A 25,515-nucleotide genomic window follows, 5' to 3' on the forward strand; every position below is an offset into this window, starting at 1 on the left:
ATGTCGGTCCACGTACACTTCAAAGTATTCTTTGTCAAAAGTACTGGATCATATCAGCTCGCAGAGTTATAAGATCACGTACGACTAAATGCATAGCATGCTTTCGAGTCACACCAACTATTAGGCAACCTATGATGGGTGAATTACCTAAATTTCGCACAGAGAACATTCATGCCTTTCATACAGTAGGCACTGATGTAGGGGGTCCGTTTTACATTAAAGAGTCGACACGAAAGAACGCGCGTATTTCTAAGGCATATCTGTGTCTGTTTGTTTGTTGTGCCACTCGAGCGGTGCATTTAGAAGTAATATCATCTTTAACTACCGAATGTTTCCTGGCGTGCCTAGATCGTTTCACGGGAAAAAGAGGAATTTGTAGGACTTTGATCTCAGACAATGCTACCAATTTTTCATCAGCTAATAGACATCTAACTGAAGTATCAACATTCTTAAAATCCAATCATAAAGAATTGTCAAATGAATTCATTTCACGTAGCATTGAATGGAAAAATAACCCTCCTACAGGGAGTCATTTCGGTGGCATATATGAATCTGCTATTAAAATGGCTAAACTACATTTAAAACGTACAGTTGGAACTCGAGGTTTGACGTTTGAAGAGCTTACTACTGTATTTTCTCGTGTTGAAGCAGTTCTAAATTCTAGACCCTTATGCGCCTTGTCTACCGATCCAAACGAATTTCAAGTTTTAACGCCTGCACATTTTTTGATCGGTCGTGAGTTACTTTCTGTACCGGAATATGATATTACAGAAGTTTCAAATAATCACTTAAACCGGTGGCAGATAGTTCAACAAATATCACAACAGTTCTGGAAAAAATGGAGGCAGGATTATTTACATATGCTTCAACAGCGTCAAAAATGGTTTACAAAATCTCCAAATATTAAAGTCGGTGATCTTGTTTTGTTAAATTCTGATAATGTGGCACCGCTGCAATGGAGTTTGGCTCGAGTCACAAAACTACATACTGGACCTGACGACATAGTCCGCGTTGTCAGTGTTCGAACAAAAAAATTCTGAGTTTACTCGACCCGTAGTTAAGCTTAGTCCTCTACCTTTAGAGCAGGACTCTGCTTAGTATCAAGCATCAACTATTATAATTTAAATTTCATTTCAAATAAAAACAATTTACTTTTAAGCATTATTCAACTTAGTTTATTCAATGTATTTATCTATTTTATCACATATATTATATAATACAGTCCACTACTCTACAATTAATTCAAGTCAAATCTGTTACACAGTTCATACTAATACATAACTTACATATTGGTATCGCAACTGGTGAAATCCTGTCGGATTTCGGTGGGGGGAATGTCGGATATTTGAAACCTCCCGCGCAAACCGCCGCCGCCAAAAGCCGACCGTGGCGCTAACGTCATGAAAAAAGAAGATGGCCGCGACACGCAAAAATTAGCCGCGCCGCGCATTGAAAAAGTCGAAGTTTTGAGTGATTACTGGTGAAATTTAAATTGACTTTAGCGAAACTAATTGAACAATCATCCCGGTGTTTTGCACGACGTGGATGTCCGCTGCATCCAGATTCCGGATTGAAAACGAGCGAAGCCGGAGCGCACGACGCCGGGGGCGTTTGAGGTTTGAGGTACAATTCTCTTAATTAATAATTCAAAACCATACATAGTTCATTGGTTGGATTTCGATGTTAAATACAGTTTAGTCTACTACGTTGTGGAAAGCAGTAGTGTGGTCTTCATACATGCAAAAAATCAATTGCCTGCGTCCTGCCCTGAGGGCTTATTAGGTTTGAACTTGGAAGGAGTTTTCCATTGAATAAGTACAATTTGCATATGCAAATTGCATGTGCGTTATCAACCCATATTTGGCCCACTGTTGAGCTCGAGTCTCTTCTCAGAATGTGAGGGGTTAGGAAAATTCTCTGGTATTCAGGTTTCCTCACGATGTTTTTCTTCACCGTTTGAGACACGTGATATTTAATTTCTTAAAAATACACACGACTGAAAAGTTGGAGGCGCATGCCCCGGACCGAATGAACCCACACCCTCCGGAATCGGAAGCGGAAGTCATATCCACTGGGCTATCACGGCTCATGTGCGTGTGCAAATTCAATAGAAAACTCCTTTAAATAGATAAACTGGTACTTATCAGATTTATTAGATTCAATAAATAAATTTTCGTTTTATTAACTTTTGGAAATGCTTTAAATTCCTTTGATGGAATTAAGTAAAATTAGTATCTACTTATAACAGTTTTTAAAACTTTTCATTTGATGGCCAAGTAAGCTATATTTAAAACTCTTGTGTACATCACTGGTTCAAAGCCTTTGCTCTTAGAATTTTTTTTTTTTAATCATTGATGGAAAGTTATCACTGCATTGCTCAGACCAATTATAGAAGGACCTGTATCGCACTCATAGTCACGAACAAAATTGTCTGTCATTTTCTGAAGAAAACGAGCTTAGATTTGGTGTATATCTTATACTAAACTAGAAGTTTTTGCCCGTTTTTTAAACAATTCAATTACACAAAAAGGTATTTTTACGGAGCTCTATAACCGACGAACACAATTAAAACTATTAACATTGATTATTAACATTGATTCTATAGAGTCAGTTTTTATAATCGCATTAGATCGTTGATCATATACTTTGACAGAAAAGTAACGTCTAGCGAGACAGGTCCTATACAATAATTGGTCTGAGCTGCATTGCTATATTACATTTTTTTTTTTTTTTTGTTTTCATTTTTTTTAGATTTAGTTTTTGTTTCTTTTTTTAATGGTAAATTAAGAATTGTATTAAAATAAACGCATGTTGAGTTAGCCTGTAAGTGGGGTGTACAATGTAGCATATCACTTTTTAATGCATGTTATGTTTAATTAGTCATAAGTTTTTTGTATACAACGTTGGCTTCCGAATAAATAAATAAATAAACAAATGTCACAAGCAGTGTCGCATATATAAGCTAGTATATATAAAAATCTGTGTAAAAGAAGCACGTCTACAGCCTTTTTTTGTTGACAGACGATCGTATTCGATGTTTCCTCAAGCGTTACACAAAATATTTTAGCATGTCATTTGTAACGAAATTAAAAAGTGACTAGGGACTCCAAGTCGCCACTAATGTTTTATTTATGACTAGAAATCATCATCATCATTATCAGCCAATATTAAGGGCCCACTACACGGTCAGACCTCCCTCTTCGTAGGAGAGGGGATATGGAGCTTAGACCCACCAATCTGGTCCACTGGTGGGATTAGGGTAATGTTAAATTCATTAACGACCACGACCAGTTAATGATAATGACCAGGATCGTCTTCTCGACTGCCGATGACTAGAAATAAAGAGTTGGTAAGATATATTCGATGAAGTACTTAGCCTTAGTGAATGCTATGGTATTCGGGCTAGAATAATTTCTATGTTAATATAAAAAAATCATTTTTTTTGTTTGTAGTTCATAGGCTCCGAAACTACTGAATTGATTTTAATCATTTTTCCAACAATAGTAAGCAACTTTATCAGCGAGTGACATAGGCTACATTTTATCCCATAACGGGAACTAGTATGTTATATTCAACTAGCTGTGATAAACAAGTAGCGCCCGCGTACTTTCCTCCGCGGTCCTGTAAGAATACGGGCATGAAATAAAGCCCATTAATACTCGTTGATAAAATAGCTTTCTAATTTTAAAAATCGTTTTAAAATTTAGTGCGTTAGGCGTGAAAGCGTGACAAACAAACTCGCATTTATTAATATTAGTTAAATGTAATGTATGGTGCACTTTACTAATGTAAAATGTTAGTATTTAATTTTATATTATAAGAGAAACTGGGTTTACGACTGTTTAATAGCTTTAAACCATTAACTCCGTAAATGTTTAATTTGAGAAGCTTAATAATTTTCATCTTACTAGATCATAATATCTTAGCTAGATTAATTACTTACGTACTGGCCAATCTAGTTGTTATAAAAGAGAACGTAAATAAATTTCATATCTATTTTTTATACATACACAACACATACTTTCACATTGTGCATATGAAAATGCCTCAATGGCCCCGTGGTTAGCCTACGTGCCTTCGGATCATGAGGTCCTGGATTCCAGTCCTATGGAGTTGGAATGTCGGTGGTATTATCTTTGGTCCTGGTCATTGTCATTGATGATAATGGTCGTTAGTTATTATCACCCTAAGCCCGCCAACCCGCATTGGAGCGGTGTGGTGGGTCTAAGCTCCATATCCCCTCTCCTCTCAGTAAGAAGAACAGACCCTGTAGTGGGCCCTTAAAATTGGCTGATACTTAATGATGATGATGATTTCTAGACATAAATAAAATATCAGAGCAGTGACTTGGACAAGTAGGTCTCCAACCTCCTTTTAATTAATAACAAATCATCATCTCCTTACCCTTATCCCACTTAAGTGGGGTCGGAAAAATATGTCAATCTTTTCCATTCGTGTCTATTACTCGTCAACTCATCATCCACTCCTTTTACACACATGTCCTCTTTCACACAATCCAACCATCTCTTCTTTGGCCTTCCTCTCCTCTTATGACCTTCGTCGTCGTCATCAACCCATATTCGGCTCACTGCTGAGCTCGAGTCTCCTCTCAGAGTAAGAGGGGTAAGGCCAATAGTCCACCACGCTGGCCCAATGCGGATTGGCAGACTTCACACACGCAGAGAACCAAGAAAATTCTCTGGTATGCAGGTTTTCTCACGATGTTTTCCTTCACCGATTGAGACACGTGATATTTAATTTCTTAAAATGCACACAACTGAAAAGTTGGAGGTGCATGCCCCGGACCGGATTCGAACCCACACTCACCGGAATCGGAGGCAGAGGTCATATCCACTGGGCTATAACGGCACTGGGCTATGACCTTCCACTTGCACATTTTAATTAATAACAAATGGTATGCTAAATAAAATATTTTGTTTCAAGAGGAAACATTGATAACCTTTTTGGAGAGTGGTGGGTCATCATAACCCCTTTCTTACAAGGAGGGAGGGCTGACCCTTTAAATATGATATGATTATATGAAAAATTCTTGTTAAGCCAAATTCTATGTGACATAATATTTTAAGAACATTACGTAACTTGGCTATTGTAACCATAAAGATGTCCGCCTTTTGAAAGATTTGATCACTTTGAAATAAGCTTTGGAGAGTGGTAGGTCATCATAACCCCTCTCTTACAAGGAGGGAGGCCTGACCCTTTAAATATGATATGATTATATGAAAAATTCTTGTTAAGCCAAATTCTATGTAACATAATATTTTAAGAACATTACGTAACTTGGCTATTGTAACCATAAAGATGTCCGCCTTTTGAAAGATTTGATCACTTTGAAATAAGCTTAAGGTTTTTTTAAGCGCTTTCGTGGGACAGAATGGGAAATGTAATGCAGCGTATCTAAACGATTCTTGACGGTCGAGCTATTAAATGAAGCTTTTGATATTGGACCGAGAGCCTGTGTCGGTTAGACATACCTTTACTTTGCAACAGACGAAAAACGGAGAGAATGTTTTCAATTCAACGTGTATATTTTTTTATATGAACACGTACTTTTTACTAAATGGCTTGGTTTTGATTTTTTTTTTTTATTGGAAAGGAATTACTTCGAATTTCGTTCCATAAAAATATGGAAAAAAATCCAATACTAAGGAAAACAGGGGATGATTGATTGTATACCCATTAAATGTACACTAAAACTACACATAACTTTTTATAGAGTAGTCCGATTTTGATATTTATTTTTTTCCTCAAAATTAGTCCCATATTCATTTTTCTATCCCAAGGGTGGATTAACATGGGTGAAATATTAAAAATCTTCATGATTGGTACGCCTTGAATGAAAAGATCATCGGCTTGGCCTTCAAAGTGAGTTGATAGAAAATATTATAATGTTATTTTTCGCTTTTTAGTTTTGAAGTCGGTTGTAATTTTCTTTTAATATGTAAAACATTTTATGAAGGCTGAAAAAAGATGGCGTACTCACCATACATTGTTTGCCCCAGACAAAAAAAGTCAATGCATCAGGAGGAAACTTTTTTCTTTGGGTTTAGTTTCCTGTCTACATTATTAGGTAATAAATTTTATTTTAAGGACTTAGATACCTAGGGGTTGTTGCGTATTGAGTAGGTACCATAACATCTCACATATATACCCAGAAAGTAAAAATTGAATTTATTTTAAAAACTTTCAAATTCAAATCGTTTCTAAGATTTCGATTTAGATGTGTTATTTTAAAATTGTAAGGTAATTTCATTTCATTTATTCAATTAGGTCTCGATATTTTTCATTTCACCTGGGTAATATTTTTTATATTTTTTAAATATTTCCTTTCCTACAATGAGGTATATCTAGCTATAGCATGTTGAAAGTCCATTAGAACATCTTGTATTTTAACTGTACTATCGAGATTTGGTCATGAAATGATAAAGGAAGTTGGAACTTAGTAATGAAGAATTTTTTAGCTCGAATTACTTGATTACAAACTATTGTTTAATTTTATTAACTGCTTGGCCAACTATTATTGATCATAAATATTAATAACTAGCAGACGCTCGCGACTTCGTCCACGTGAAATTTAGTTTTTCCAAAAACATGGATTTTCCGGTATATAAAGTAGCCTAGATGTTGCTCAATAACCTCCTCTATCTTCCGGTGAAAGTCTTATTAAAATCCGTTCAGCCATCCCAGAGTTTAGCTCGGACAAACAGAAATACAGACAGACGGACAAAAATTTCAAAAAAAGCTTGATTATGTTTTAGTATCGTGTAAATAGCACTAAGCACTTGAAAAACACTTATAGAAAGAAAGAAAAAGAAATTGTTTATTGGATACACATACTTACACACAGTATACAGAAAACAAAAATATAAATAAATGAAATAAAATTAAAAGTTCATTTTTTTAATTTTAGTTTTGTGAATAACACTAAAAGATTAATGTTATTCACAAATCACAGACATGCAATTAAGATGAAATATAATATTTGTAATCCCAAATTACCAAAACCTGTTTTATAATAATTAAAAAACTATTACGTCGTTAATACAATTGACTTAGTATATTGATTGTATGACGATCCAAATAAATATTTAAGTCCAAAAAAACACCAGACACTTAAACATACAGGGAAATGTTGTTAAACGCAAATATATATTCCAAATACAACTAAATGAAAGGCAAATAATGTAAGTCAATTTGATTGGCAAATATTGAATGGTTGGCGGCACTTATTTATAATCTTCTAAATGCTGGAACGACCTCGATAAAACTAGTAAAGCGCGGTTAGTGATTATGACAAGAATCTTAAGAGCGTTTGAGAAATCTCTCTGGTCGTGAACATTATTGAAAATTACGTCTCCATCCCGGCGGTCTTGCTAAATATTCATTGTGCCATTTTATGGAACTATTGAGAAATTTATCGTTTATTCAAATACTAGCGACCCGTCCTGGCTTTGCATGCTATAAAGATACTAATATTATGATGAGTCTATACTATCGTCGTCGTTATCAACCCATATTCGGCTCACTGCTGAGCTCGAGTCTCCTCTCAGATTGAGAGGGCTTAGGCCAATAGTCCACCACGCTGGCCCAATGCGATTGGCAGACTTCACACACGCAGAGAATTAAGAAAATTATCTGGTATGCAGGTTTCCTCACGATGTTTTCCTTCACCGTTTGAGACACGTGATATTTAATTTCTTAAAATGCACACAACTGAAAAGTTGGAGGTGCATGCCCCGGACCGGATTCGAACCCACACCTTCCGGAATCGGAGGCAGAGGTCATATCCACTGGGCTATCACGGCCTTTTGAGTCTATACTATAGGATATCTTTATGGCACTACCCGCGCCAGTGGCGGATTTAGAAATTTACCGCCAGTAGGATGTTAAGTTTTTGTAGCCTCTACTGATCTCTGGAATTCGATAGGTATCGTAGTCCGCAATCAATGCCTTACGAGTAAATTGTGTCAATAAAATTGCAACTTTTAATATTTTACTAGGACTATACACTACCTCATTATCTAGCTGTATAGGTTATATTTGGGATGGACTGTGTAGATTCCCAACTATGAAAGAATTTTTCAAATTGGTTCATTAGTTTCAGACCCTATTAAATGCACACAAATAAAGAATCAAATTTTTCCTCTTTATAATATTAGTATGATGTTCGTATACAACTTCGTTTGGATGCAAATTAAGTATGAGCCCTGTAAAATCTGCACCTTCTTTTAATTAGAACCAGGATCTAGCTTCTGCTTCGATACATAATATTTAATCTTTAACAAGACTTTCTAGGATTTCTTTAATTATATTCATTCTCAAATCTGATGAACTATCGATCAACGTCAAAATAACTCAATAATCGTGATTGCAATACTATCTTGTGTGTCAGAGAAACAAGCATAGATCCTTTGCAACTTTCGTTTCGTTTTCGTTTGAACATAATATTATGATAGACTATCACTAGCGGACCCGGTCAAGCTTCGTTTGACTGCTCCATACAACTACCACCCATTTTAGGGAAGTCGGGGGTTAGAAAGAGACAAAAAGTAGCCTTATGTCACTCTTCGTCCTTTCAACTATCTCCAATTAAAAATTCGTCGCTCCGTTTTGCCGTGAAAGACGGACAAACAAACAGTCACACACACTTTCACATTTATAATAGTAAGTATGGATATTCTCGAGATTTTAATTAAGCACTAAACTAAAAATAATTACTAGAACTTTGTTTATGCAAGTATAATTTATTTATACTCAGTTATCACTGTTGAAATGAATATACTTTTAATGAAATTTTAGTTACCACTATAATCTACGAGTACACTTATCTATACTAATATTATAAAGATGTCAAGTTTGTAGGGGACAATCTCTGGATCTATTGAACCGAATTTGAAAATTCTTTTACAACTAGAAAGCCACGTTATTTGTGAGGATCACTGACTATATATTATCCTCGTATTCTCACGGGAACGGGAACTACGTGGGTGAAACCGCGAGGCGTCGGCTAGTTAGGTACGAGTATATTATGCGAGGAAGTTGAGGGACCTCGCAAATGTACCGCAGGATGTCGTTTGTAGAACTTGCACAACACCTACATACTGGACCAGCCATATCTACAACGGTTATAAATACAGTTCAGTAGAGCTTGTTTCCATCATGCAAGACCTCATAAACTTAATCAGAAGTTGTACTATCTTGTTCCTTTTGCACATTTTCATCATCATACTCGTAAAGATGAGATTTAATTTGTTGATATTATCAATGTATAATTTTCGATCGATATCGATGTATAATTTTGTTCAATATAAAGTTAGGTTAGGTTCGGTCAGAACATACAAATTCCGGTGCTTAGCCTGCTTTAGGGTGTAACCTAAAGCTAGTTCAGGAGCACCTATCGCTGAAAATAAAAAATAAAAAAAAATCATAAACAAATTGAACCGACTTCAAAATTAGAAAATAAACTAAAAAGCGAAAAATAACATCGAACTTTTCTGATCACTTTTAAGGGGTGTCAAGGCAGTGTATTAATTAAAGCCGTTTCTGAAAAAAAACACGGTAAAGAACTGTCTGAATTAGTGGCGTGCACAGGGTGTTTAACTAGGGTGTGCACTATAAGTACAATTTAGTTACAAAATGGAAAATTCCTTCTCTAAAGCAGGTTCTTATTGGCTCCTCAGGGTAGGCAGTGCATTTTTGCATTTATGGAGTGCACGGCACTGGTCTGAATATCGTACAACTTATGATTTAAACGGCTTGAGTTAATGCATCACTGTATTGGCACTACCTTCATAGTGATTAGAAGGTAGCAAGTTTGATTTTAATTTTCGCTTCTTAGTTTATTTTCTGATTTTGAAGTCGGTTCAATATTTTTATGATTTTTTTTTATTATGCAATCAGCTAGCTGTGCCATTTATGATTAGCGAACCTATTGCATGTACTTAATAAAATGATTATAATTGGTAGAAATTCTAACTAGATGTTTAGATAAATAAGTTTCCATTCTTGGTAATATTCCATGCCGACATGCTTTATATACCTAGTAGTAATTAGCTTCAGTTATTACATGTAATTAGATAAATTTTTCTAACTCTATATTTTATACTGCGGACCGGTGATGCTCACTAAATGGATTATCGTATCGGTGTCCGTTATATCTAGCATTCCTTATCAAAGGTACCTTCAAGGCAAGAGGTGATAAACATTAATCCTGAGTGCAGAATTAGTTCTTGAAGTAGTGCATATGTCAGATGGTAATCATAATTCCTTATTAGCAGATCCTGCTTATTAGTTTTATATCGAAACTTCATCTACTATGGTGTAGTGAAGATATACTCAAAGGCACAATTATCCGCCTACTTTATTATGACACGAGTATTTTGAAGTAGGCGGATAGTTGTGCCTTTGAGTATACTTGTTAGCCCTAACGATATTTTATACTAGAGCGCGCATATCCCAAGCATTCGTGATTATTACCGTAAAGGAGTTGGTCCAAAATTGTATGAAGCCCAGGATCAGTTATTGTACCCTAGCGGATATAAAAGAAGATATTTTTTTTAACTATTTTTGATTATACAAATCTACGAATTTACTTTAATGCTTTCGAAATCATTTTAATTATCTCCTAAGAAATGTAACACGGGTATGGGTAATAATGGTGGATAGATGACGTTTTCAACGCAGTAATCGATTTGACGTTTGCTGTCAACTGTCGTCTCATATTTGCTTTTTGGGCGCCATCTTGATATATCTCAAAATATTGGGCTTTTATTTTATTTAGTTAGATTTATTCACTTTAAAAAAATTTAATAATCTCCTAGTTTTTTCTAACTTTAATAATACGGGGTACAAAAGTGGTCCTGAAATGGACCATCTCCTTTGTTCCTACACACACTCGTCGTTCGCTCGTTTTCGAAATGTTAATCCTAACAAAAGCCGGACACCGTTTATTTCGGCTAGATGCGAAATAGAAAATCCTATCTATGTCCGGTCTAATCCGGACACCTGACAACTCTACTCCTAACCACACTAGATTATAAACAAAATAGTAATTCTTTTAAGGGCAATTGCATACGTTTTTATAATAAACTACCATATGAAGCCACTGGAATGTCTCTTAAAAAGTTCAAAGTGTTTATTAAACACAAGCTTTTTGGAAAATCTTATTATAGTGTTAATGAGTATACAAGTGATAAAAAAGCTTGGTGTTAAACTTTATTGTACTATTGTGTGCTTAGTTTTAAATAAGTTTGTAAAATGGTGGTAAACAAAAAAAAAATAAACCTTGGCTGAGTTTGTTGTGGGCTCTTCTCGGACAAAGCGCGTTTGGAACCCTCGTAACTTTAATTTTAAGTTTTCGACTATTATTACCACCATTAGATTAAATTATGACATAATCTTTAGACTTTAGGGTTACGAATTTAAAAGTGCTTGTAAACTAAGCCTAATTTTATGTATTTATAAATGTATTTTTTATTATAATACGTTATCTCTTACCTTCCAGACCTGTTGGCGTCAGATAGCGATATCTTTGAAGATAAGGACGGCAACTCATTTTCGCAACTGCTGTTTGACGTGGCGAGGGACCAGGTGATAGTGGGCGCGAGGTGAGTCGAGATTAAATATTTTAACCATAGCTCTTATTCGCACGAGACTTTTTTTGATGGACGTTAAAAAAGCGTTCAAATACAACAAATGCATTCCCAAGTATATGTTCACACGACAGCGTTTTTTAAACACAACGCTTTTTTTTCGAGCATTGTTGCAGTTTCAATTTTGGGCGTTGGAAATAGACCTTCATTTCAACTTTATAGTACATTTAGACGCTTTTTAACGTCCGTTAAAAAAACTCTCGTGCGATTGAGGGCTTAATGTGATTCCTTGTCAAATGACAGTTCTCTTGTTGAGTGTCTTGTTTTATTTGATTATGTGGTGTCAATGTTAGAAGAGTCATGGTCATCAGTGGTAAGACTGTTTAGCGCAAAAGAGACATATTTACTTTCTTAAAAAGAATCTCTCTTTTTTAACCGACTTCAAAAAGGAGGAGGTTCTCAATTCGGTCGGTATTTTTTTTTTTTTTTTTTCGTTGGTCATTCCGTAATGTGAATGTTTACGCTAAAGTTCTACTAAGTGCATCCATTACTGTACTGACACTGTCTCGATCTCATGTCACCTTGATATCCAAAATGTCTTTTGTCTCTCTTTAAATGTATCGTTTGCGATCTTTACTTCCTTTTCCATATTATAAGCGCCTTATCGGAACTAGCTTTGTTCTTTTTTCGTTTAATATTGGACTTAAATCTCCCAATCCGTTCTGTTTCGTTAAAGTTTTAAGTGTCTATTACTACACTGATAATGTCTGATTCATGGATAGTGCAGCCTAAGCGCTTTATGTTCTGTGGTCTGGACATAATATTTACTGTAAACGTTGATTTATCTCCCAAGTAAAAAAATTGTATTCTCTATAACTATGTCGTCGTCATCAACCCATATTCGGCTCACTGCTGAGCTCGAGTCTCCTCTCAGAATGAGAGGGGTTAGGCCAATAGTCCACCACGCTGGCCCAATGCGGATTGGCAGACTTCACACACGCAGAGAATTAAGATAATTCTCTGGTATGCAGGTTTCCTCACGATGTTTTCCTTCACCGATTGAGACACGTGATATTTAGTTTCTTAAAATGCACACAACTGAAAAGTTGGAGGTGCATGCCCCGGACAGGATTCGAACCCACACCCTCCGGAATCGGAGGCAGAGGTCATATCCACTGGGCTATCACTGCTCTCTATAACTATGTACTAAAAGTTTATGCAAAAATGCGATGTTTTCTTTATCTTTAAATGTATTATGCTTCCCTTTAAATTTCATTATCTCTTGATCATTCAGATTCATTCAACGCGTTGTTCTCAAAAAAAATCGCATTTTGTATTATAAAAATGTTCTCGCGAATTACTTTGGTTATTACTGCGAATCCAAAGTTGACAGTACCAGAGTCTTTGTCAGTGAGAGAGACTTTAGGGTCACGAATTTAAAATTAATTCGAAGATCTCAAAGCAATTTGATTGCGGCAATTACTTGCGTATAATATAATGTTTATTTCGTCGTCACTGATTGTGTCTTCAAAGTTTTATACTTTCTCTTGTTGAGGAAACGAATGTCCAGAAACAAAGAATGCTTTTAATAAAGTCGTTTTTATATGATGGAACTTGATGATTTTATTACGGATAATGCACGAAATGTCTTGCTGTGATGTCGCTTGTAATTTATTACACGAATTCTCTCCGTATACATTTCTTTGAATATAAATTACAGAAATGTTATTATAATAAACTTAATGTAAAGAGGTAAAGTTTAATAATGTAAAGTTCCTAAGCCTAAGGTTGCCTGGAAGAGATCGCTACTAAGCGATAAGGCCGCCTTTTGTATTCTACTTTTTCTTGTGTTTCTGTTTTGCTTGTTTTCTTTTATTTTTGTGGTGTACAAATAAAGTGTATTAAATAAATAAATAAAGTTTGTGGTATTGTTGGGGGTAATCTCTGGATCTACTGAATCGATTTTGAATATTCTTTTACTAATATAAAGCCACGTTATTTACAAGTGTCAATCCCAGTATTCCCAGTGGAACGTGAACCTTTAGGATGAAACCCCGGTGCATCTGTTAGTACTGAACATAGTTAATTTTTGTTTAAGAGCCGTGATAGCCCAGTGGATATGACCCGTCTGACTCCGGAGGGTGTAGGTTCGAATCCGGTCCGTGGCATGCATTTAAGTTGTGTGCATTTTAAGACATTAAAAATCACATGTCTCAAACGGTGAAGGAAAAACATCGCGAGGAAACCGGCATAACTGAGAATTCTTAATTATCTACGTGTGTAAATCCGCATTGGGCCAGCGTGGTGGACTATTGCCCTAACCCCTCTTATTCTGAACAGTGAGCCGAAAATGGTTGCTAATGAATGAATGACCGTGTTTATAATATTTTATCTTTTGGGAGAGATAATTCATCATCATCATCATGTCAGCCGATGGATTGACTGCAGGACATAGGTTTTTTGTAGGGACTTCCAAACATCACGATACTGAGCCACCTGGTGATAATTGGTTTCGTATATTTTTAACTTTATTAAAAAAAAAAAACTTAATTCAGTAGTTTGTCTGTATGCCTCTCATCGTTTCCTTATACCAAACCGACATAATCGCTTTCGAATTTACAATATTAGTGGGAGTTTTATCAGTATGGATTTAAGTTCAAGTGACATTTACAACCGATGATAAATTCTTCTTTATACAGTCTTTATACTTTTATTCAAATACGTTTTTACTTCTATATTAAGATGTTCGATCGTTTATGGGACATCTCAGTCTCGTTATTGTATTACTGTGTTACTTCTCATGACATCGTTATGGTGGTTTATATGGAAGCACAGAATGAGGATTGAAAAAAATGGTTTCCATAACGGCTTGAAATGATTTCTGTTGCTTTGTGTAATTAGCATCAGCCCCATGAGACTTTGTCTTTAACTATGGCACAGTAAATACAGTAGTTCAACTTCATACTAGAGGATCCTACCCTACGCACCTCAAACTCGCGGCGCGCTTGCGGTGCAGACAGTCGCGACTGTGCCATGACGATTGACAAACGCACGGTGTATTGGTTTTTTTAATTATGACGTGTAGGAAATACTGTGCTGTTTTTGGTTGCATAGATATATATCTTTACTCTGCTATGGGTTTCATAAGAAATCTAAGGCTGCCAGTCCACCAAAGCGGAGCGAGCCAGCGGAGAGAAATGGAGAAATATTAACTAATAGGATTGCACAAAATCTCCGGACCTCTTAAGTAGACAGGGACTAAAAACCGGTAAGCGGAGCGGTTAACTAAATTAAATAAATTAAATTTAACATATTTTATTTATTTAACATAGTCTACAACTCCGCTCCGCAACTTCGCACCGCTCCGGTGGACACACACAGTACCTACTCAATTCCGCTCCGCATTAATCCGTTTCTCCGCTTCGCTCCCTCGCTGCGCTTTGGTGGACAGGCAGCCTAAAACTTGGGCGATGGAGTTTCTCTGTGTGATCGAATCAGAAATGAGAAGATCCACAGAACCTAAGTTAACCCACATATCATGAGTCGCGAAGCTTAAGTGGCAATGTTTGGGTATCAAGGTGTTGGAATGGCGACCAGCAAATGCTGTATTGGTCGCCATCCCATCAGGTGGGCGACATCAACCAAGTCGCAGGGAATCGCTGGACGCAGGCGGCTTAGAACCGTGGTGATGGAAGTCCATCAAAGTCCAAAGTCAAAATTCATTTATTTTAATTACGTCAGGTACTGTTATTAGATAATGGTGATAGTTAAAGTCGAAAACTTAAAATCGACTAATGTGATGAAATGATGAAATGAGCCGTTTCTCGTTGAAGAGCGGAAGGCTCATTGTAGGATGTGTTTCTAGCAATATAGTTTGCAAGGTGATGTTCTTTTGTAGGTGATAGTTTTTCAATTAACTTTTATACGTCATCGTTCCTTCTATTATTAAAAAAAAAATTGTCTTATGTGTTTTTATAACTGTCTGATGTCCTACTGTTAAAGTAATTTAATTATGATAATGATAATAAAGCTACCAGGTTACATTTTAAAGATAAATGTTTGTTATCATCTGATAGCTAAATGATTGGTAATTTAAATTACTTTTTTATCAAGAAATCCTATTTTCTTGCTTCCTTTGATCTAGAGCAGATATGTCATATGTAATAAATAGATGCTTAAATATGTGGCCCCAATGTTTTTATTAACATCCGGAGGCATTGACGGCCTCCGTGGCGCAGTGGTATGCGCGGTGGATTTACAAAACGGAGGTCCTGGGTTCAATCCCCGGCTGGGTAGATTGAGATTTTCTTAATTTGTTCAGGTCTGGCTGGTGGGAGGCTTCGGCCGCGGTTAGTTACCACCCTACCGGCAAAGACGTACCGCCAAGCGATTTAGCGTTCCGGTACGATGCCCTGTAGAAACCGAAAGGGGTGTGGATTTTCTTCCTCCTCCTAACAAGTTAGTCCGCTTCCATCTTAGACTGCATCATCACTTACCATCAGGTGAGATTGTAGTCAAGGGCTAACTTGTAAAGAATAAAAAAAAAAAAAAACATCGGTGCTACTAGAGCATCTATACTCGTATTTTATACAAATGATAACGAACACTATAAGATATTAATGATGATGATAAGAGACGGCTTAACGTACTGTCTGAGGCATCATCATTTCATCACCAATCTTCCACAGGGCTGATACTCAGAATATCCCGAAACTCAATATTTTAAGACCCAGGGGACTAACCCAGGACTTCCCAATCCGAAGCCACTAACAAACCACTGAATCAAAGACACTGTTAAGTAATCTTAGTACAAATACATTAAACTGGTCGAAAGTGTGCGCCAGATAAAGTTGATAATTCTGTTTGTCCCTCACCCTAACAGATTATACAGAAAACGAAACGATTTAGTCCGAGAGCTGGTGAACGTTTTTGGTTAGGTATTTGGGTTAAAGCTGAAAACTTTTCCTGTACCTCTTATCCACCCTAGCGCAGAAAAAAGGCCTGCTGGCCCATTCACTAACTTTGTTATTTTAGCTACCAATATAATTTTTATTTTTTTGTATTCCCATTGTTAACGAAAATCTTCATGGCAAAAAAACTCGTTACTTTGCCAGATGCTTGCAAAACTATTTTGCAAAAAAGATTTAAAAACCTGACTGCCTCATTAAATTTTTATATTAAAGGTATATTTATTTTAAAGGTTAATACAATTTCAGATTGCTTCTAGGATATTTCTTGATAAAAATCCCTAATACTCACCAGGCAGATCTCTAGTTATGCGTTAGGTTAGGTTAGGTTTATATATAAGAGAATCACAGAACATATTTTCAGCTTGCTTGCTTGCTCAAGTTCCTACCTAAAAATGTTGACCAGCTCTTGGTATTTTTTGAGTCGTTCACCTGTTTGACAAGTTGATATAAGATAGGGTTTGTTATCAGTGGAACAGGTTCATAACGGATTCATTCCGTTCAGTACTTAAGAATGTATCCTTATTTATTACCTACATTATTTTATTTGTATACGTATGTAGTTTAGCTTCAGTTGCAAAAGCTTTTTTATTATACTTGGAACTTTCAAGTGAAGGTTTTTGGAGAAAGCAAAATGACTTTGATAATGGATCCCAGACTCTGTCGCTATGGGTCTCATAAGGCTCAAATTCATTCAGCGGATGATGAAGTGAGCTTTGCTTAGAGTTTCCGCGTGATCGAATCAGAAATGTATATCCGTGGTGTCACCTGGATGAGGGTATCTGCTGAAAATCAGTGATGCATGCTCCAGCAATTGCTTGGATCATGCAGCAAAATACTGAGCTGGTACCTGTTCCTGGTCCGTCGTGATATGGTTAAAACAATGGATGCTCAGAACGAGTGAAGGCTTTTTTGCATTGCCACAACGCGTTGAGATCGAATAGATGTCAGCTACGACACGAATTTCGCTATTTGGTCTTTCTGTAATTGCCACCATGCGTCGTGCGTGTATCCATTAGAGCCATAACACGCCATGTGGATGTTTTACTGTGACCACAATGCCTTATGAGATTTTTTTCCGCTCACTGAGCGTTTTCGATCTTTGAGCGTAACATATATATAAATATTTAATTCAATTAACATAAACCTTAATTATTATTGCGTTGAACACGCACGTAAAACGCACAACGCAAAAACATCTTCCCGGTAAGAGGCCATAATATACGGAGACGATTCCAATAAATAACTTCTCGCTCATTAAAATCTGGATGTGGCATAAATCTTACGCTCATAACACTAAAACTTATAAAAGATTTTTAATTAATAAATTACTGTACTTTTTTATTAACATAAGTGCACGTAAAATCACTCTTACGATACATCGTTTTTGAGCAAATTTTGATCTTCTCTTTAAGTGTCACTTTGAAAATTTTATGATTTTTATGAAGTTTATGATTTTATGGTTTAATTTTCTGCTAAATGATACTCGGGTAAAATCCAAGAGATAGTATAGAACAAAAAGCATTAGATAAGATTTTTTAAAAAATGAAGATCTATTAGATTTATTTGTCTATTTTGGTAAAACACTATAAAATAGGCAAGCAGTGCAGAGGTCTTTAGGTCAAGTCTAGACCTACTGAATTAATAATTCCGTAAGTATTTCGTTTGAGTAAGAAATTAAGTAAAATGGGATCAGAAGTACTCTAATGAATACTAACTGAGTAACCTCGTTTAGATTTGTGTTAATTGGTTTTGGTCGATTAGGTAGAGTACAGTCACACAAAAGCAAAGGTTAACGCACTAAATGTATATATAGATAAAGCATAACAATTAAATAAAAGTTAAAAAAATACAATTCGTTCTAATGTGATGGAGCATGTGAAGTCAGTGGCTGACATAATAAAAAAAATATATTTAATAAAAATCACAATGTTTATTATTATATTTTTGTAGTGTACAAAATACCTAAATAATGGTGTTAAATAACCATAAGGTATTATGACGTACTCTCTCAGAAAGAGAGGGGTTAGGCCAATGGGCTACCACGCTGGCCCAATGCAGATTGGCAGACTTCACACACAAGAAAATTCTCTGGTATGCAGGTTTCCTCACGATGTTTTCCTTCACCGTTTGAGACACGGAAAAGTTAGAGGTGCATGTCCCGGACTGGATTCGAACCTACGCCCTCCGGAATCGGAGGCATAGATCATATCAATTGAGCTATCACGGCTCTCCGAACATAGAATCCTGGAATTAAGGCTTTTTACCGGGAATGGAAACAATCGTCGGAGCTAATCGGAACGCTGGCCGGTATAACGGGACCCGCGGCCACTATTGCATACTAACCACTTGCTAGAATTGAACCAACGATGCTATCTCGGTTCGTATGGTGTGAATGTTGGTTAATTAGTGCACTCTGTACACTTTGTGCTAATGCAGTAATGTAAGCTGCACTTACTAGTTGCTGTAGAGAATTTCGAAACTGCCTCTTGACTGTGTTAGATGTTGATTCGAGATGTCCTTATCAGATTGTTGCATATGTCACCGTAAAATTGTAAATACTGTTAGTTTATAATCTATCTCGCGAGATTGTAAACTGTCGATATATTGTGAGCCGAAATAATTTAACGTGTTATTCAGTAGATTGTACCTAAAAAAATACCTAATCTAACTTAATTATTGGTTTCTGAGCCTTTTAGGACTATGTATGGAGTTCACTATCTATCACAATTCACAATCTCGCGAGATTTTTTTTGAGTATTTACAATTTTACGGTGACAAATATAATAAAAATAATCTATAAGTTTTTCATCAATTACAACCCATATTCGGCTCACTGCTGAACACGAGTCCGCCATTAGTCGGTTTGTCTTCACTTGTCGCATGTTAGCTGTGATAGCCCAGTGGATATGATCTCTGCCTCCAATTCCGGAGAGTGTGGGTTCGAATACGTCGGTCCGGGGCATGCACCTCCAACTTTTCAGTTGTGTGCATTTTAAGAAATGAAATATCACGTGTCGGTGAATTAAAAACATAGTCAGGAAACCTGCATATCAGAGAATTGTCTTAATTCTCTGCGTGTGTGAATTCTGCCAATCTGCATTGGGCCAGCGTGGTGGTCTATTGGCCTAACCCCTCTCATTCTGAGAGGAGACTTGAGCTCAGCAGTGAGCCGAATATGGGTTGATAATATTGAGTCGCATGCGAGGTTGAAGGTTTACGGAGCCTGTTGACAGTGTGTGTCAACACTCATTTTTACCGCTCATGTGACCACTGCCACGAGCGTTTGCTTTCACTATAGTTAGTTCTTCCTTATCCCGTGTAACAAGAAGTAGATAACTAAATAGGTGCTAAATATTCTAATAGCACCGGTGGTTAGGTAACCTAACGAGAGTCGTTCAAAACGCCTGCTTTGAATTCAATCATGAGCTAACTTTCACGAGATTAGCTCGCTAATTATATCATTATAACTGTAATCATATTGCCGAGACAGGGTTCTTGTTAAATTAGAATTTCGTGCATTTAATAAAAGTTTTCTGTTATAAGCCTTTTAAAGAGACTTTAAGATAGTTTTTACGGTGTTTTTCGATGCTACGAGTAAGTAGACACTTAGTGGCGAGGGATATGACTGATCAAAGGTGGTGCCAAGCCAGTGGTATGCACATTTAAGCCGTTTCTGAAAGAACCACCGGATTTTTTTTCTGAAAATCTATACTAATATATTATAAAGCTAAAGAGTTTGTTTGTTTGTTGATTAAACGCGGTAATCTCAGGAATTACTGTTCCAATTTGATAATAAATTCTGTCAGTGTTAGATAACTCATTTATCGAGGAAGGCTATTGGCTATATATTATCACGCTAAACCAATCGGCGCGGAGCACCAATGAAGAATGTTTCAAAATCGGGGGATTTTTCCTATTGAGAGCTTACGCTACGTAAACGGTTAAAGTTTCGCGAAAATCATGTATGACGGAATTGTTCCCCTTTAAAAGTTCTAAAAAGTTCGCGACAGTTCCTGCGAGATTTGTGAAAAACAGAAAACGCCGGACGAAGTCGCGGGCGCCCGCTAGTCTCCAAATATAAATGGCTGCAGTTGTAAATGAAATAAGCTACTTTTGGGAGACTTCTCAGTCTTTAAGACCCTCAAGTTAGATTAACCGGTATGATATATTGAAGGTTTACATTATTATTAATATAATCACGTCGTCTTAATCTAATGTTCTATTTTCCGTATTATCTCAATGATGATGATTGATTATATCAGAAAAACCTGTTGCAATGTCGATCCGTGGGCGCAAATGTATCTTTGTGTAATGCGTTATGAAACCTGATTTAATATGCAATGTACAAATACACAACTCTACGGTGTTAGTCAATTACGAGGCGTTTATTTATTAAATTAACTATACAATCACTGGCGCGGGGTTTTAGCCCCCCCCCCCCCCCCCCTAATTATTAACAGGATTTTAAGGTATATCGTTATAGATAGTCCAATCATGGAAAAGTATTTTAAAATAATGGTATTTTTACAAACAAAATAAAAGAAAAATGTTTGATAATATGGTTTGAATCATCACAACTTTAAAATTTTAAAAATTAGCTTTTTTGATAAAAGTAAAACAAAAATAAATCAGTAGAATTATAAACCAAACCTTTAGTAAATAAAATAATAAGAACGCCTTAGTACATAAACACAAAAAAAAACACATTTTTCAAAATCGACGGGTGTGGGAGTGCCCAATAAATCATCTTGTATTTATTATCTTTCTCCAGGTGAATTTGGCGTAGGTATTTACGTACTAAATAGAGATAAGACCGTACAAAAATACAGACAAACGAAAAAAAAAACAAATTTATGTCTCATGTAAATAATAGAAAATAATTAAATTAAATAATTTTTACAATCCAATTGATAGTTTGGCAGATTAAAGCGTTTATACAAATAAACTTTTCTGCTTTAGATAATTTAATACGTAGGATGTTGGATGTCGAAATCGATTTGATAACAATAAAAAAATAGAATTAAATCGACACTCATTTAAGGAATAGAATTGTACTAATAGCTGGCCAATTCACTAACTTAGTTTTTATTAACAACCTATTTAAATAAACATCAAATTAATTGAGAAATTACATCTACCTACTCGTACTGTATGATATCCACGAAGGGTTGTCAGTAGGCACCGGATGATATTTGTTACATTAAATCTCAATTTCGTATACTAACATTATGTCAACTAACATTTGTCAAATTTTGTGAATTATCCTTCTGCAATTCATACCCACATAGTACCTATTCCCATACAGATACCGGCCTCTGTTACACGCTTATAATGTAGGTTAGCATAAGTATTTTTTTTTTAATCCGGTCCTTGTAGTAGAGGAACGATTTTTTTTTGTAGCGAATAAGCTACGATTATTCGCTACAAAAAAAAATCGTTCCTCTTTTAATATTAATGTAGACGTACAGAATTTGATAAGTAAGATGTCGAAATCCATAAAAAACAGAATTAAGTAAATCAATACTTATTTCAGAAATATAATTGTATATGTGAACATATCTCGCCCATATATAATTAAGAATTATGTAGCTTGTCGACCTTTCCTACGTATTGTTGACCATATAACCATATGCTAATAAAATACACATAACGTAGCCATATTGAGGTTAAGTTGGTTTGCTTACCGATAAATTATAATAATCTATACAAATCCACATTTGGTATTTTGCGGATTCTTGAGATTTCGATTGCCAAGTTGTTATTGGTTTTTATCTGTACATCTTTCACCTATCGACATCCGTCGAAATAGAGCGTAAGTAGGTACTTTGAGAGTACTAAATTTTATCTTTAATTTCAAGTTTCCGACTTTAATTACCACCATTAAATAAACCACCCTTAAAGTATTAATTAAAGTAACCTGTGATTTACCACTATTAAATCATGACATACCTTGAGGTTTCAAAAGTGCTAAGCCTAATTGAAATGAAAGATTTTTGAATTTTATCGTTATGACGGCCTCCGTGGCGCAGTGGTATGCTTGGTGGATTTACATGACGGAGATCCTGGGTTCGATCCCCGGCTGGGTCAATTAAGGTTTTCTTAATTGGTCCAGGTCTGGCTGGTGGGAGGCTTCGACCATGGCTAGTTACCACCCTACCGACAAAGACGTACCGCCAAGCGATTTAGCGTTCCGGTACGATTTCGTGTGGAAACCGAAAGGTGTGTGGATTTTCATCCTCCTCCTAACAAGTACGCCCGCTTCCATCTTAGACTGCATCATCACTTACCATCAGGTGAGATTGTAGTCAAGGGCTAACTTGTAGAAAAAAAAATATCTTCTTATTCCCACGTCCTAATAAACTAAAAGCAATAAAATTAAAAAACAAGTCACATAAAATTAAATATAAAAAACAAAAAATGATATCTAAAAAATTACAAAAAAAAAATTGCATTATTAAAGATTACAATACAATAACAATTAAAATATTATGTTATTTATATTATTACATAATAAGTCAATTATTAATTAATTAATTATGATGATGATGATTCGTTTTAGATAACATAAGAAGAATATTATATTGTTGCATGTATGGCAGTTGGATGAACATGCTATATCTCAGAATAGTCGTTCCAACCTCCAACATAATGAGTACCTACCTACAAAGCCTCAAATCGTTCGAAATTCTGTGTAAATAGGCGGCGATCATCAAAGAGACGCAATGTCAGTATCATGTACAATTTACTGTGTAACCAGTATGGAACACTCAAGCGGCCATTACGCAGGTACTTGGTACCTCAACTCACTCCGAGTAAACTACCATTAAAATGAGTTTTATTTTATTATGTAACTAGCAGAAAGACGCCCGCAAACCTATAGCTTGGTATAATAGGGATGATGACAGTTTATAAATTGTATATAAATTAAGAGTATGCTAATAGTAAAGACTTGAACAAAGACTTCCAGCTACTCGACGTTACGAATACAGTGAGAAGACTTAAACGGACCAAACCATTTGAGTTAGTGTTTAGTGACTAGTGATAGTGTAGTGTTAAGTACTACATGGAAGATCACGTGAACAAAGTGACCTAAATAGCAAATTCGTACTTTACAACAGAGAAAAAAAAAGTAGGTAAAGCAATTTTGTAGAAGTAACAGGGTAATCTGCGATCATTACTTTCGGAGCTACAGGGATTTAAAGGGTCATACTTGCGGCACTGCCATGGATCGCTGACAAATGCCACATACAAAATGGTACGAATGAATGACGTCGTCGATCTTATTGACCCGAGAGTTTCATAAAAATCAATATAATCAAATCATGTCACGTCCCCATTAGGCTTCCTAATCTGTTTGTAAAAACCTCATGGAAAATCTTATACTTTGATTCTCGTTGGTCCAGTGACCTCAGTTTGTTAGCCTATGACCGCTCTGGCGTAGTTGGTAGTGCTGTAGTTCTCAACTAAGGAGTCCTGAGTTTGAGTCCCAGCTCGGGTCTGTTTAGGATTTTATAATTTCTAAATTACTTAGGTCTAGTAGGCCTACTGGAAAAGACGTACCGCCAAACGATTTAGCGTTTCGGTACGATGCCAAAACCGTCAGAGGTATGGGTTATACTTGTATCTCTTCCAAGTGAGCCTGTTTCCATCTTAGACTGCATCGTCACTTACCATCAGGTGAGATCGCCAGACAAGGGCTAACTTGTTATTGAATAAGGTATGTGTGTGTAAACTATTGTTTAAATACCATTCATTGAACTGTCGTTTAGTTTTTTTTATAAATAACGTTATTCTAAGCTAACAAAGAACTATTATGAGCTATGTGATAAATGCTATAATTATATAAAGCAAGTATAAGTACAACATAACCGGTTTTATTTTATTCTCAGTTCAGCGCATTTGGACATCCGTCAAAGCTTTTTGTTTGTATACTTAGCGGTATGTTTAAATTAATGCGTAGACAATTTATTATGTCAAGGTCTGATATTTGAGGAGGTATATACTTCTACGAAATGCAATGGCATGCAGGGTTTAGCTAAGCAAATTACTGTGAGTTTTGATGCTATATTTTATGAAGACAGTTTTGCTTTGTATATGGTAGTGAACAGACGTTGGATATGCGTGTAGTTGTGTTAAACTAAAGCAGAAACATCATCATCATATCAGCAGATGGACGTCCACTGCAGGACATAGGCCTTTTGTAGGGACTTCCAAACATTACAATCCTGAGCAGCCTGCATTCAGCGAATCCCTGCGACTCGCTTGATGTCGTCAGACCACCAGAGGGTCGACCAACACTGGAATTTCATGTGCGGGGTTGCGATTCTAGCTTCGCGACTCGTTGAGCTATGAAACCCATAGTTAGCGACCAAGGCTCGGAAGCATAGGTCATCACTAGTAACACTATTCGAAGATTTTGTCTTCCGTCACTGAGGAATTTTGGACGAAAAGACATCGCGAAGTTTCCCGAATGCTGCCCAGCCGAGTTGGATTCGGCGGTTTACCTCTTTCTCGAAATTGGACCTACCTAACAGAACCATATGTCTAATAATAATAACTAACCACGGAATAACCGAATGACTGCAAATATACTCGAGTGGGGTCACAATGAAAGGGAGGGTTTTCAAAATTTTCAATTTTATGTTCAGTGGCGGATTTACAAATTTGCCGCCAGTAGCAGCCAGTATTGAATTTTTGCAGCCCCTACTGAACTTAGTATTCGATGGGTTCGCAATCAATACAATTAGCTTAAATTGTGTCAATAACATTGCGAGTTTTAATATTTTAGTCAGACTGTATAGCATGCATAGGACTAAAATACTAAATTTCGTTACATTTTCTTTATTTCTGTAGAAAATAAAGATTTTTGGGTTAAATTTGCCGCCCCCTAAAATCTACCGCCCTAGGATCCAGCCTACTTAGCTTACTGGTAAATC

General features: G+C 36.1%; 1 protein-coding gene across 3 annotated transcripts in view; it reads left to right on the plus strand.

The window, feature by feature from the left end:
• LOC112050664 (semaphorin-5B) overlaps positions 1 to 25,515 on the plus strand; it is a 99,715-nt gene that overhangs the window by 32,456 nt on the left and 41,744 nt on the right. For all 3 annotated transcript variants that reach the window (XR_008251972.1, XM_024088972.2, XM_052888326.1), the window contains exon 3: positions 11,522 to 11,624. Coding sequence is in view for 2 of the 3 variants with exons in the window: in XM_024088972.2 (XP_023944740.2) it covers positions 11,522 to 11,624 (103 nt within the window). In the remaining variant the exon portion in view is untranslated. The remainder of the gene's footprint in view (positions 1 to 11,521; positions 11,625 to 25,515) is intronic.

The sequence above is a fragment of the Bicyclus anynana genome, chromosome 22 (genome assembly GCF_947172395.1).
Source record: "Bicyclus anynana chromosome 22, ilBicAnyn1.1, whole genome shotgun sequence".
Taxonomy (NCBI): domain Eukaryota; kingdom Metazoa; phylum Arthropoda; class Insecta; order Lepidoptera; family Nymphalidae; genus Bicyclus; species Bicyclus anynana.